Source organism: Manacus vitellinus, unplaced genomic scaffold (assembly GCF_001715985.3).
Source record: "Manacus vitellinus isolate BGI_N305 unplaced genomic scaffold, ASM171598v3 scaffold_64_pilon, whole genome shotgun sequence".
NCBI classification, from domain to species: Eukaryota; Metazoa; Chordata; class Aves; order Passeriformes; family Pipridae; genus Manacus; species Manacus vitellinus.
In genome coordinates, this window is record NW_021940718.1 from 582908 (window position 1) to 596662 (window position 13755).

Genomic DNA, 13755 nt, shown 5'->3' on the forward strand with positions numbered 1-13755 from the left:
GGGCTCAGGTCCTCAGCTCTCATAAATGTACAATAACCAGGGAGCAGAGGATTATCCCTTAATCTACATATTTATAGGGTTTAATTTGGCGGGTGGCTCTGGTGTCATGGCAGCGGGAAGAGGAGCCTTTGCAGGGCAGAGCTGGGCCTGGTCCTGCCTCTGTCACCTCCCTCTCTGTGTCACTGTGAGGACCAGCCTCCTCACAGGCCCATCCTCATCCTTAAAACTCCTGGATTCTCCCCCTGTTATATCCCAGGGCTGTCCCAGCACCAGGATTTTACAGCTGGAGGCAGGAGCCCTTCCCCTCATGGGGAGGGGGAGCTCCCAGAAATGAGATTTGATAACACGAATTTGTCACAGAGGTTGGTGGGGTTTGGTCCAGGAGTGTCAAATCCAGCTAATGCCAGGGACAGCCATGAATCCCAGCTCAAATTAAAGGGAAAAGCATCTGGGAAGTGCCCAGCTCAGGGTGGGCAGCCTGAGGCTCAGCCACCAGCACTGTAGTACTGGGGCCAAATTCCGGCTTCACTCACCCCAGGATGGGTCAGGAGCAATTCCAGCAGCTTCCAAAGGGTCACAGCCACGTGCTGTGGTTTGACTTTAACATCTGTCCAGGAAAATTGACCTATAAATCCATGGATGGCTTTGGCCCAGGGCTGGAGGGACAGTGCTTTGGATCAGGAGGGTGCAGGAGAGGCTGCACATCCCAACCTCTGCCCAGGAAAGGGAGTGCTGGGTCAGCCTCTGGCTCCAAAATAAGGGTTGGAATGCTGGTGTCTGGGTCTTGGCATGGAATGAACCCACCTCCAAAGCTCAGCCAGGGGTTGGGAGGCACCAAATGGGGGCTGAGGGGAGGGTGGGGGTGACAATTCGGAGTCTCACCCGGGGTTTGGTCCTTGCCTTGAACATCAGCTGCCCTCCAGCAAAGTCACCTCCAAGGAACAGCTGCTTCCCAGGTTATGGAAGGCCTTTGGAGAAAGTTTTGCTGGGCTGGGATCCTCTGAATTCCTACAGAGAAAAAAATGGGGATAATATGGAGAATGAGGATGCTGCCAGGCTCTTCCGGGGTCAGGATTTGTTCCCGTGTCCCTGGCTGGATTTTCCATCTTGGCTGGATGAGGATGTAAATGCAGAGATAGTTTGGAAGTTACTAGGGATTGCACAGCACTCCAGGAGGGCAAATTCCCTGAGGGAATCCCTCAGGTTGAGTTTACTGGGAAAAGGGAAGGGGCAGAGCACACGAGGGGTTGTGTGTCCTTCCCTGCTGTCCCCATTCTCTCCTGTGTCTGCCATGGAGGGACTTTTTCCTAAACATCACCTGCTCTCTCCTGTGTTTTCCCCCCATGTCCTGCAGACCTCTCCCAGAAGAGACAGGGATGGAGTCACTGGGAAGCCCCACAGAAGATGAGAACACATCCTGTAAGTACCATCCTGCCTCCTCCACGATCCAAAGGGGAATGGCAGCTGGCAGTCAGGGAGAGAGCCACTTCCCTTGGATTAGCCACAAAAATTCCTGGGGGGGGGGGGGAAAGAAAGCAAGCAGAGATTTGAATCCCATAATTGAATCTCCTGGGGGAGGAAATAGGGATCTCACAAGAAACAGGGATCTCACAAGAAATAGGGATCTCACAAGAAACAGGGATCTCACCCGGGCACTTCCATCCAGCCACTCCCAGTGCCTCCCAGACCCTGATCCACCACCCAGCCCAGAACCTGGGATATCCATGAGGAAGGATCCAGGACCAGGACAACCTGTCAGTTGTTTTCCTTTTAACTCCAGCTCCCCCCAATACTTTAAATTTTAACGGGGCGCATCGTAAGCGGAAGACACTTGTTGCACCTGAAATCAACATTTCCCTGGACCAGAGTGAAGGCTCCATCCTCTCTGATGACTTCCTGGACACTCCAGATGACCTGGATATTAATGTGGATGATATTGAAACACCTGATGAGACAGATTCCCTCGAATTCCTGGGCAACGGGAACGAACTGGAATGGGAAGGTAAAAAGGGCTGGTTCTGTGTGAGTTTTGCAGGGGTTGGGGTGGTTTTTTAGCCTCATTTTGATGACTTTTGACACAATTCACCATCAGCAGTGGAGGGTTGACAAGGAAAGGGAGATTTTAAGCTTATTTGTGTAACATTTTGGCAGTAGAGCAGGATTATTAAGCCCCACAAACTTGCACAGATCAAAGCTGTGGGTGGAACGCGATCCGAGCACCATCCCCGGGGTTCTTGTCTCCAAAGCCTCTTCCTGCATTAGATTAAAGGCAGATCTGCCCCTTTTCCAGATGACACTCCCGTAGCCACAGCCAAGAACATGCCTGGGGACAGTGCAGACCTGTTTGGGGACGGGGGGACAGAGGAGGGCAGTGCCACCAACGGCCGGCTCTGGAGGACCGTCATCATCGGGGAGCAGGAGCACAGGATCGACCTCCAGATGATCAAACCCTACATGAGAGTGGTGACACACGGAGGTGAGAGAGGTCCTGCCTCAGGGGGGGTGTCCCTGTCAAGGATTCCAGGACTGTTTGGTTCCCATTCATAGGAAAATTTGCTGGCTGTTTTGTGAAGTTACACACAAGAAGAAAAAAGCGCCCAGATCGGGCTAAAAACTGCTCTAAAAAGGGTCTAAAAGTGTGGTCGCTGCAGTGGGGTTTGAATTGACAGAGAGAGGGGCTGTTCCCAACCCTCAGGCCTGGTGTGGGCAGTGATGAAGGGTCTGGGGGGGTTGAACTCCTCCAGCTTGGTGCCTGAGCTGCTCCAGAGGGACAGCAAAGGTTGACAGAGCACAGTCAGTGCTCTTTCCAAAATCCAAGCAAAGCCAAGGAACAACCCAGCTCTGACACCCCCAAATTCCTTCCTGAACACCAAACACATGTTACAGCCCAAACCAGGAGGAAACCTCCTGGTGAAGGAGGTCCAAAGAGGGACAAAGCTCACCTGGAGCTGGACAGAGACACAAAAACCGCCCCGGGCCCAAATTTGACAACACAACTTCCTTCTGTTTTACCCTCAGCTCTTACATCTTTCCCTGGAAAACCTCACAATGTTGCCCGTGTTTTTCTTTGCCAGGATACTACGGAGAAGGTCTCAATGCCATCATTGTCTTTGCTGCCTGTTACCTCCCCGACAGCAACCTGGCTGATTACCACTACATCATGGAAAACCTCTTCCTGTGAGTGGCTGGGAGGGAGAGGAGGGAGAGGGAAGCATCTCCAGGGTTTCCCTGCACTCATTGCATCAGGGACATCAGCTGGGAATAGTCTGAATCCAGGCCAAACATCCCCAGTGTGCAGCTGCAGAGCGGGGTGAGCGTCGCCGGCCCCGGCTCCGAGGCCAATAAGTCAAAGCATTCAAACATTCTGGGTTAATGATGCCAGTGATGGACTCACATCCAGGCTGGAGCACGTGGGGGATGTTCAGCAGCTGGGAGAGAACAGAGCTGGGGTGTCCATCAGTGCCTGAACTGCACTGACACATCCCTGGGCACTCCCTCAGAGGCGCCGGGAGAATCCAAACCTCTTCCAAGGCCTGCAAAGAAAGAGTCTTGGAGGCATTTCGGGGTGAAACACTCGAGGAAAGCTCCAGGGTGTATTTTTTTCCAGTCTCTTGTCCCTTTTGCTCACCCAACAGGTATGTGATCAGCAGCCTGGAGCTGCTGGTGGCTGAGGATTACATGATCGTGTACCTGAACGGGGCGACGCCCCGGCGGAGGATGCCGGGCCTGGGCTGGCTCAAGAAATGCTACCAGATGATCGACAGAAGGTGGGAACCCTGCTGGGGTGGCCTCTTCCTTCTTCCCAGGCTTCTCCCCACACAGAATCCCAAAACAGTTTGGGTTGGAAGGACCTTAAAGTTCATCCAATTCCACCCCCTCCATGGGCAGGGACACCTTCCACTAGCCCAGGTTGCTCCAACCTGGCCTTGGACACTTCCAGGGATCCAGGGGCAGCCACAGCTTCTCTGCCCAATCTGTGCCAGGGCCTCCCCACCCTCACTTCTCTTCCTCTGCTTCCTCACAGCACTCCCAGATGACTGTCCTCCTTTCTCACTGCCCAGAGTCTGTAATTCCTTCCTCTATCCCAAATTTCTGACCTCCTCCACGCTCTCCTCCTGCCCTCTGCCCCCCTCCTTCCTCACGAGCCCCTTGGCAGAGCTCAGGTTGGCACAGCCCCAGAGCAGAGCAGTGTCCTGCAGCCTCTGGGCTGGGCTGGGCTTCCTAAAGGGTGTGGGGAGTTTAGGGAATGTCCTCTGGATTTGACTCCATGCCTTGCCTTTTCCCCAGGCTCCGTAAAAACCTCAAAGCCCTGATCATCGTGCACCCGTCGTGGTTCATCCGGACGGTGCTGGCCATATCCAGACCCTTCATCAGGTGAGCAGAACATTCCCAGGCTCAGCTGAGTTTGGAATCCTGGAATCCTGGAATACTCTGAGTTGAGAGGCTGCCACGAGGATCATTAGTTCAACTCCTGGCCCTGCACAGACACCCCAACAATCCCACCCTGTCCCTCAGAGCGTTGTCCAAACCCTCCTGGAGCTCTGGCAGCCTTGGGGCTGTGACCAAACCCTGGGGAGTCTGGTCAGTGCCCAACCACCCTCTGGGGAGGAAGAACCTTTCCCTGAGATCCATCCTAAATCCCCCCTGACACAGCTTTGTGATGTTCCCCTGGCTTTAATCTCACAAATCAGATTTTAAGCTCATCTTTAGGCCAGGAGCAGCCAAGGTGAGGCTGTTCCTTCCTTGTGCTTCTTCTCTCTGACATTTCCAAGGACAATTCCAGAGGTGGTTGTAGGAGACACTGGGGTGGTCTGGACCCAGAGCAGAGTTTGTCCCAGTGGGTAGGGCGTGAGGATTTGCTGGGAAGTGAGGGAATTGTGTCCTTTTTGCTTCCTGCAGATACTGGGAGGGGCAGTAACGTGGGGTCTCACCACAGCTTTTAGACTCCCCCCCTGGCTTTTAGGGGGGAGGTGGGCAAAGATGCAGAGGTTCCATCAGGAAACCCCTGATTTCCTGTGGAGGGAACATCACTCCAAGGCCTCCTTGGTGCACTGTTTCTCTCTCCCTGCCAGTGTGAAGTTTATCAATAAGATCCAGTACGTCCACACCCTGGAGGAGCTGGAGCAGCTCATCCCCATGGAGCACGTGCAGATCCCAGACTGTGTCCTACAGTGAGTGCCAGAGGGGCCCTGGGGCAGCTCTGGGGAGGGGCAGGACAGACATCCCACCTTGTGTTGAGTCAAAATCCATGGATTTGCCTGGGGCAAACCTTGTCTCATTCATGTCTCACACTGTGCCAGCACAGAGCTCCTGTCACCTTTAGAGCAAACATTGAATTTTGCTAAGAGTGAACAATCTCCATTTAAAGAACATTTCCTCTTTCTTGCAGATATGAGGAAGAGAGGATCAAGGCCAGAAAAGAAAGGTAAAATTAATTTTTAGGGGGGTAGGGTGGAGAGTGGGTTCATTTTCTTGGGGAGTTGTTGCTTTCTCCCATCACTATTTGTGTTATAACCAGTAAATTCCACCCCGAGATCCTGCACTGATTTTCTCTGACTCAGTAAAAGCTGGAAGAGGGAGAAGCTTGATTAAAAGGTTATTATTTATCCATAGATTAGAAGGCTATTTATCCACACAACCTCTGAACCCCACACATCCTCATCCCACACTGTCTGTGCTCCCAAAGGTCATCAGACACCCCTCTCTGTATAAAACAGGCACATTATCCCTATTTGAGCAGCAGACTGACCCTAAAGTGAGCCCCTGTGCTTGTTTTAAAAGCCACTTCATCCCTGTGGAGTGGCATGAAGAGGGACTTCAGCTTGTGCAGTTTGTTTGGTTTCATTTTCCAGACCTGCTCCCTCCCCGGTGCTTTGGGGTCAGAAGTGCTGCTGGGAGGGCTGGGCATGAGCAGGGATGATTCCAGGGAAAACAAGAGGCAGGGAAGGAGAGAGGAAAGACCCACTGGGTCAGCACAGGTGCCTCAGCCCCTCCTGGTGCTGGTGCCTGAGTGGGAGATGCCAGTTTGGGAGGACTGAGTGAGTTGTCCAGCCCAGCTCCTGGAGCACGAGAGCCACCAGGGCTGGGGGTCCCAGGGACTGGAGACCATTGCTGACCTCTCCAAGGTCCATCCATCACCCAGAAGGGCCCTGGATTCTCCTCTCCATCACCCCAGAAGGGCCCTGGATTCTCCCCTCCTTCCCACTGTTCACCTCAGGAGGATGATTCCAAAGGTGATTTGTGTTTACAGGGCAGAAGAGAAACAAGACATGGCCGAGAGGGAAAGGTAAGGACTCTGTTTGATTTATCCCTCAGCTCAAACAGTGTCTGGGGGTGGGAACAGCCCCATGGATTGGGAACACCCCCAGGAGATGGTTGGATCCAACAGGACATTCCCAAAGTGTTCAGGAGCTGGTAAAGCCTCTCCTCTCCCGGGCAGCTCCGGGTGCCCCCAGCACTGGGGTGTTCCCAACCTTCACCTCTGCCAGAGGATTCCTGACCCTGCTCCGTGCAGGGAGTGATCCCAGAGCTGAGCCAGAGGCCCTGGGAATGCTCTCCTGCCATTCAGGGGGAGCATTTGCAGGGTGGAGCAATGCAGAGGGTTCAAGTGCTGCTGCTGCTGCTGCTGCTGGACACTCTCCCTGTGGGCACAGGGGGCAGAGCCGGGGCTGTAACTTGAGATGGGAAAGAAAATTCTAGAGGGGTTGGGAAGGGCAGTGCCAAAATCCTACACCAGGAGAATTTGGCCTGGTTTTGGCTCTGCTTCAGAGCGATGCAGCCTCTCTTTTCATTCTGTTTGACTCTCCTGAGGGGGGAACAGGGAATATTCCTGCCTTTTTCCCAGAGAAAAAGGAGTTTTGATCATTGAATTGTTGCAAGAAATAAGAGGAACTCAGGGCAAAGAGAGGGGCACTGGTTTGTGGAGGAGATTCACTCACTGTTGTGCTGGTTCTCTTCCCAGCAGGCCTGTGCCTCCAGGAGAGGATCAAGAAACCAGGTTTGAGCTGGATGGATCTCCCCCTTTGTTTGTCTCCGGGACAGATTTCGTGGCATTTGTAATCCATGAACAAGAAAGCCCAGCCTGGGTTAGACCCAGGATCCATCCCCCTGGTGCCACTCCTGGGCACCCAATGGGCCCCTCTGCCACAAATTGCCTCATTTGTTTGTCCCCAGGACAGTTTTGTAAATGATTACACCCAAATTTACCCCATTTTTTTTTGGACGTGGTGGGAATAATAAAAAAGTTTTACCTCAGTTTGCTGCCTAAAAATAACTCCTGTCTCTCTCTGTTCCTTCCCAGTATGTCCTGAATGGGAGCAGGAGGTGGATGGATGGAGTGGAAGGACACAGCCTGGCAGCCACCCACGGCAATGACCTTTTGGGACAAAACCTTGTCACCATCTTATTCCAAGTCCTGTAAGATCCCAGAGCCTGCCTCCTCTGTCTCCAAGATGCAAAGCTCTTTAACCTTTTTTGGAAACATTTTACCTTAAAAAAAAAAAAAAAAGAAGAAGAAGAAGAAGGACAACAATCAAACAAACAAACAAAAAACACCCCACGAAACAAAGCAGGCCAAGAAAAGCACTTTTCAGGACAGGTTCTGGCGTGTTTCTGGAATGGTCTGTGGAGAGCTGTGACACAGTGCAAATACACACCTTGTAGTAAGTTAAGAGCACCCTCTAATCCATTAGTCCCCAGCCCAGAAAGAGATTTATTTTGTTGGTTAAATTATAAACCCACCTGAACTCGCTGCTGGCCAGCGCGGAGACGTTTTTGCTTTAAAGCTGCACCCCCAGGTTCCTCCCCAACAGCCCCAGAGCCCAGGGAATAACTAATACAGGCAATGAAAAGAGCTTTTCCCTCCTTTTTATAGCCAGTGTGTGTTTGTTCCTGAAAATACCAAGTGCCCACCGGCCTCAGCAGCACTTCCAGCCTTGGCTGTCCCAGCGAAGTCGTTGCCAGCTCCTCAGTCCTCATTCCCGTGGGGAAATGCCACGTTTTGGGGGGTTTTTTTCCCTGATTTGTTCCATTCTGGTGTGTAAGGCACTCTGGGAGCTCTGAAGGAGTCCCCCCATGGAATGGCAGCCTCCACAGAACCTTCCTGAGGGCATCTTCTCCACGCACACCCCGAGAAGGTCTGGGTTTGGGAGGAGCCATGGGAACAGTTTCCACGCCTCGTCTTCGTCTCGATGTCACGGCCCTGGACAATCACTCCCTGTCAAATACCTCCCACTGCAGAGACAAGCTGCTAAAATGGTGGAAGTTTCCCTCCTGAGGGCCCTCATCCATCAGCATTCCTGCCTGGAATATCCCCCCCCACTGGAGAACGCAGGGCACGGGACTGGGTTCAGGTGTGACGTCGGCTCTGGAAATTTGGATCCGGGAACTCGTGAGGATCCTGTGAGCAAAGCAGGGAGGGAAAAGTAAATTAAGGAACAACTCTTTGGCCAAAATTATTTGGAAGTTACTTCACCAGACCCAGGTGGAAGTGTCCAAAGCCAGGTTGGAGCAACCTGGGACAGCAAAAGGTGTCCCTGCCCATGGCAGGGGGTGGGACTGGATGAGTTTAAGGTCCCTTCCAACCCAACCCAGTCTGGGATTCTGGGATCAGGTAAAACCCCTCCCAGACACCTGCAGATGGAGACTCACCTGCCTGTTTCACCACTTCAAGAATATTTCCAGGAGAATTCTGGCTGAGCAAGATTTCCCTCAAGGCAGGGACGGATCCCTCTGGATACACAAAGCTGCTCTTTTTTTTTTCCTTTCACTGAGTAAAACCACCACAGGTGAGATCTTTATTTCCCTGAATGCTACAAAGAAGCACCAAATATATAATTCTTAAGGTTAGTTCTCCTTTGAGACCCGTTCTCATACTGGATGTATTTGCTGCCCAGACCTTTGCATGAAAAGCAGAGCACCCACAGCATCCACCCAGGATGGGTGAAGATGGAAAAAAACCTCCTCATTCCATCTCACTGGCATGTTAATAACAAGCACCAAACAAGCTCCACAGCTTTCTGGAAACATCATTTTAAATTTATTTATTATTATTATTATTTTTATTATTATTATTATTATCGACAAAGGATTTCAAGGCCAGGTTGGAGCAACCTGCTCATGGAACTGGATGAGCTTTAAGGTCCCTCCCAAACCCATCCTGGGATTCTATGAAGTGAATTCTGGGCATAAAAAAACACCCCAAAAACCTTCAGGGTTTTTTTGGGTTCTGCCAAGTGACATCTCCCTGCTGAGCTCCCAGCCAGGGAACTGTCTGGAGGCAGCAGCAGCAGCCAGGAATTCCCAAAGAGAATTCCCAAATAGAATTCCCATCTGCAGAGCTCTGTCAGAGGGGCTGAGCAACCCACTGAAATTAAGGAAAGGACTTTTCCTGATTCAATTAATTTGAGCTCCCAACCAGGAGCAATCACAAACCTCCTCGTGGTCTCTGTGAATTCACCATCTCCTGACTGATAACACTTAAATTTGGTTTTCCTCTTTTCTTTTTGAGGCTGTTTTTTAATGAATTTAGACAAAAAACCCATCAGCTTTCCACAGAGGACACGGTGCAGTCAGGCCCTGCAAGGGAGGTTTGCAGTTATACAGTGAATAAAACAGATAAAACATTTAATAATGATGTAAAAATCCGACTCTAGAAAGCTTTTGTGGGCATCAAATCCATTAAAAACCTTCACAACCTCATGGAAAATGTTGCTGTTCTGGAAAACATGGATGTGGAAGATCAGGAAATTCGATTTCCTTCAGTTTTGGACCCTGGAAGAACAGAGAGGCTCTGGATCCTCAGCAACCTCCACCCCACAAGGATGTGGGTTTTTGGGTTGTTTTCTTTCTTTCCAAAGACACTCTGCCTACATTGTCAGAAAAAAAAAATGAAATCAGAGGAATGTGAGGATGAAACTTCATATTTTTCCCAAGTAGTTCCTTCAGGAAAAGGGAATTTCAGCCGTGGAAAGGAGAGATCACCAATTTTCACTTCAAGATCCCAACTCAGTCAGTTGTTTCAATGCACAAAAGTCAATTTAGAAGTTATTTTTTTTTCAAGAAGTGCACTTTCTGAGGGAGTGGTATGCACTGTGTTTTAATTTTTTAAAGGGATTTTATGAGTGTCTAAAGTTTTATGTTCCTGGATGGATGGATGGATGGATGGATGGATGATGTTTATGTGTCTTTTCCACACAGAGAAGAACCTGCAGCCCACAAAGGATAAATTAAAGCTTAAATGTAAAAACTGCAACAAATTGAAAAAATAATTCCCTTCTTTCAGACACTGATTTTAGGTGTTACTTGCCTAAAAAAAAAAAAGCTACAAATTCTTGGACAGAACCACAGAAAGTTGTTGGTGTCCCTTTCCCAAACATGGAGGGACAAAACTCAGCTGGGTGTGGATAAACCTGAATTGTTGCTGCTAAAAGTGCATTTACATCATAACTTTGAGTGAAATAGAGACCTAAAAATAGGTTTAAAATTTAAAATGAAATCACCTGCAGCCCTTTAGCAATCCTGCTGGACTGGCCAGTGTCCCCAGTGTGCTCCAGGCCTCGTTTCTGCCTCAGAAAACCACCTCTGGAGGATCAATATTTGGACTTAATATTCAGTGTATTGTACAAAACAGCTTCTGCTCCTGGATTCCACCCTAAGGAGGTGGGTTTTTTTCCATGGTGAATCCATGGAAAGCCACGTTTGAGCTGCAGGAGAAGTTGTTTTATGCTCACAACAATCTCTCTGCTCTTCCCTCGGGGTGGATTTAACAGCTGAACTTCACAGCCTGAAAAAAAAATCACATTTCTTCCTCTACACTTGATTCCAGGCTGGGAATTTTACCTTCCCATCTCCTCCAGGTTTTGTCCCAGGCACTTCTCAGATCCCAGAACTACTCTGGTTTTCTGTTGGTATTTTTTTCATGGAGGATCCTCCAGATTTGGGACCATCTGACAAATTTTCATCCCGAACCACAAGGAAGACACAAGGAATTCAAACTGGGCTGCTGCTGCTGTATATTCCAGTTGGATCCAATCCAAGTTTTTCTGTACAGTACTGTGTAAATGTGAGTGGATATTTAGAGCTTCCCTCATGGCACTTTTTCCATCCCATTTTTTGGCAAACACCTGGATGAGAGACCCCGGTGGGAAAAGTTTGAAAAGTGATAAATCCTCTTTTTTTTTTTCTTTTTTTTTAGAGCTCTAGGGATTAAAAACCACGGGAGTGAAGGAAAGGCAGGTGGGAATAACCTGCCAGGGGGTGAAAAGGGGGACAGAAAAATGGCTCTGAACACACAAGCACATGTTTTTCTCTTTTGTATTCCCTGATTTCCTGGCAGGCAGAAATGCAGCATGTTACTGGTAAAAGTGAATTTTCTGACTCACCATGGCAAGAAACCACAATTTCACAATTTCAGGTTTGTTTTATTTTTCCTTTCCAGTGGGTCCTTTCAACCCAAACCGACCTGTAAAAAAAACAAACAAACAAAACGTGTGAAATGTCATTTTTCTACCGTGTTTGTAATTAGGTGGTTGGTGGTAGCAGACCTAGATCTCTGTTCAATATGTATTCAGATTTTTTTTGCTTTGTATTATTCCATAAAAATCTGTGGATATTCAATTAAAATGAGACTAATCCTTCAGCAAAACTGCATCCCCCTCTCTTTTTCTTTTCTTTTTCTGGTTTTTTTTTTTTCTTTTTGTCAGTAGCTTTTATTTAGACTTTGGCTCCATGTGGAAAATATGATGGACATTTTTTCCTTTGGATGCTGTTCCCTGGAAGAAAGGCACTCAAAGTCCTCCCTGGAAATTCTGACACTGCAAAATTAACATCTCAAAGTTGGTTTTTTTTTTACAGAAATAACTTTTATTCTGGAGGATGATCTTTCTCAGATTCCTTCAGCTTTAGCAAAGAGTCATGGAAAAAATTGCTTTCCTTTCCATCAACTCCACTTGTCTCAAGTCTTTTTTTAATCACACTTTATTTTTACATCTGCTTTTATAATCCAATTAGGAACGTGATTGGGAATTAAATTAGAATTATAATTAAATTATAACACCAAACAAATACAAAAAAAACCCAACTCAGAGCTGCTTAAACAGAAAAAAAACTCCAAATCCCAATAAACTTTTTTATTCAATATAAATTTTTATGTTTTTATATAAAATTTATATATTTATAAAAATAATTTTATATTAATTTTATATTAAATTATTTTATAAAAATAATGAAGTATTTAGAGGAAGGTGCTAGAGCTGTTTAAGTGGGTTTAGATAAGTTATTACCACATGTCAATTAATGAATTGAAAATATGAATATACAGGTCTCCCTATTGCAATTTTCTATTCTTCTTTACATTCTGCTGCACTTTTATGTTACTCTTTACATTCATCAGACTTTAAAAGCCAAAAAAGATCATCCTGGGAAACAGGGAAGGCCTTTCAGGATGAGCTGGGCACTCACCTCACTCCTCTCCACTCTACAAGTGATAAATATATTTATATTTATTTATATTCCTTTTATCCAGGCTGGTGGCACCTGGGATTAAGATTAACAAAATGTCAGGTTAATTTTCCAGATGTTTTTTCTCTTCCACCCATGGAATTTTCATGCCTCATTTAATTTTAATTTGGTGCCTGAAACCCACCCAAATTTCCTGCTGCCTTTCTGGATCTCACATTTGCTTCCTCACCAGCTCTAATTTTAAGGTAGGAAAAATTAAAAAAAAAAATAAGAAAAATTATCTCCATAGCGAGGTAAAAATAGTTTTTAAAAGCTTGGTTTGTTTTTAACTCCAAAGCAGAAAAATCCCTTCCTGTTTTGACCTCAGTTTTGCACTTGGAGTGACAAATCAGGGAGTGACAAATCAGTGTTTTGCCACCTCCTCAGTGCTGGAATCTCTCCTGTCACACGAGTTGTGAATTAAACTGTCATCCAAGTGGGAATCTCTTCACCCACGTGCAGGTTCTTCCCTTCACTGAGGCTCCTGAATGAAATTATATTCAAGATTGTGCTAATTATGGCACAGAATATTCCCAGAATATTCCCAGAGTGGCTGATCCTGATCCCTCACAAACAGGAGCCAAAGATTCCCAGTTTAAGACAATTAGAATTTCCCCCCTGAACAATTAAACTCCAAGTGAGGGGGTGAGATCCCACCTTGTTTTATCAACCTAAAAATGAGATGTTGAGCTTAAAATTAGTTTAGTGGCTGACAAGAGATGATTTCACCTGCCTTGGGAGGGGATGAATCACTCTGGGGGGAGGTTTCTCCCCCTCCACTGCTCTGGGAATATCCAGTTTTACACCACACACCCCCCCCATCCTTTGGGATTCATCCCTGAAAAAGTGAATCACCCCCCAGGGGAGGAAAACAAAGGGATAACAGGAGTGGAAAAGAGAAAGTGGTGGAACATTCCTTCCCTTCCCAACACACACTTTGATCCCTCAGTTTGTCACCTTGGGTTAATTCCTGGGTGATTTGGGGACTTGGTGTTGATTTGAGCTTTTGTTTGACAATCCCATGGGCTCCAAAGCTCTGGGTTTCCCTGAGTGACCCCAGGCTGGAGATTAAATCAGGGAATGCTGCTGAAAAACCTGAGTTTGGAGAAGAGATTTGGAGCAGGAGAGGAAGCCAACACATTCCAGTCGTGGGTTTTCAGGCCCTCACGGAACATCCACCCCAGAAAAGTCCAGTCTTTGGGCAGAATAATGCCCAAATGTGAGGTGTAAGAGGAAGATTTTGTACCTGGAATGGCA

At 47.9% G+C, this 13755-nt stretch overlaps 1 protein-coding gene and 3 long non-coding RNA genes across 6 annotated transcripts in view; 1 reads left to right on the plus strand and 3 right to left on the minus strand.

Moving 5' to 3' along the window:
- Positions 1 to 7523, plus strand: part of ATCAY (ATCAY kinesin light chain interacting caytaxin) — a 13112-nt gene extending 5589 nt beyond the window's left edge. Inside the window, exons 3-13 of one of the 2 annotated variants that reach the window (XM_018083567.3) lie at positions 1355 to 1419; positions 1781 to 2002; positions 2291 to 2476; positions 3075 to 3177; positions 3636 to 3767; positions 4288 to 4374; positions 5073 to 5171; positions 5390 to 5425; positions 6251 to 6286; positions 6965 to 6997; positions 7301 to 7523. In XM_018083567.3, coding sequence (XP_017939056.1) covers positions 1355 to 1419; positions 1781 to 2002; positions 2291 to 2476; positions 3075 to 3177; positions 3636 to 3767; positions 4288 to 4374; positions 5073 to 5171; positions 5390 to 5425; positions 6251 to 6286; positions 6965 to 6997; positions 7301 to 7310 — 1009 coding nt within the window. In that variant the 3' untranslated portion in view covers positions 7311 to 7523. Of the gene's footprint in view, positions 1 to 1354; positions 1420 to 1780; positions 2003 to 2290; positions 2477 to 3074; positions 3178 to 3635; positions 3768 to 4287; positions 4375 to 5072; positions 5172 to 5389; positions 5426 to 6250; positions 6287 to 6961; positions 6998 to 7300 lie in introns of both variants that reach the window. The other variant, XM_018083566.3, reaches the window with a different exon arrangement.
- LOC108641498 lies at positions 915 to 7911 on the minus strand. 2 transcript variants are annotated; one of them, XR_001922028.2, is made up of 3 exons: positions 7741 to 7911; positions 7251 to 7488; positions 915 to 1008 (listed from the first exon to the last, which is right to left on the minus strand). It is a non-coding gene; the product is annotated as an uncharacterized LOC108641498 (long non-coding RNA). The 2 variants fall into 2 exon arrangements; XR_003916244.1 differs by lacking the exon at positions 915 to 1008 and adding an exon at positions 5577 to 6674.
- A 59-nt stretch (positions 7912 to 7970) lies between these two features.
- LOC115307887 lies at positions 7971 to 11634 on the minus strand. Its single transcript, XR_003916245.1, has 3 exons — positions 11382 to 11634; positions 8650 to 8810; positions 7971 to 8398 (listed from the first exon to the last, which is right to left on the minus strand). It is a non-coding gene; the product is annotated as an uncharacterized LOC115307887 (long non-coding RNA).
- Positions 11635 to 13580: 1946 nt separating this feature from the next.
- LOC108641490 overlaps positions 13581 to 13755 on the minus strand; it is an 8513-nt gene continuing 8338 nt past the window's right edge. The window contains exon 4 of the long non-coding RNA XR_001922022.3: positions 13581 to 13744. This is a non-coding gene — a long non-coding RNA (uncharacterized LOC108641490). The remainder of the gene's footprint in view (positions 13745 to 13755) is intronic.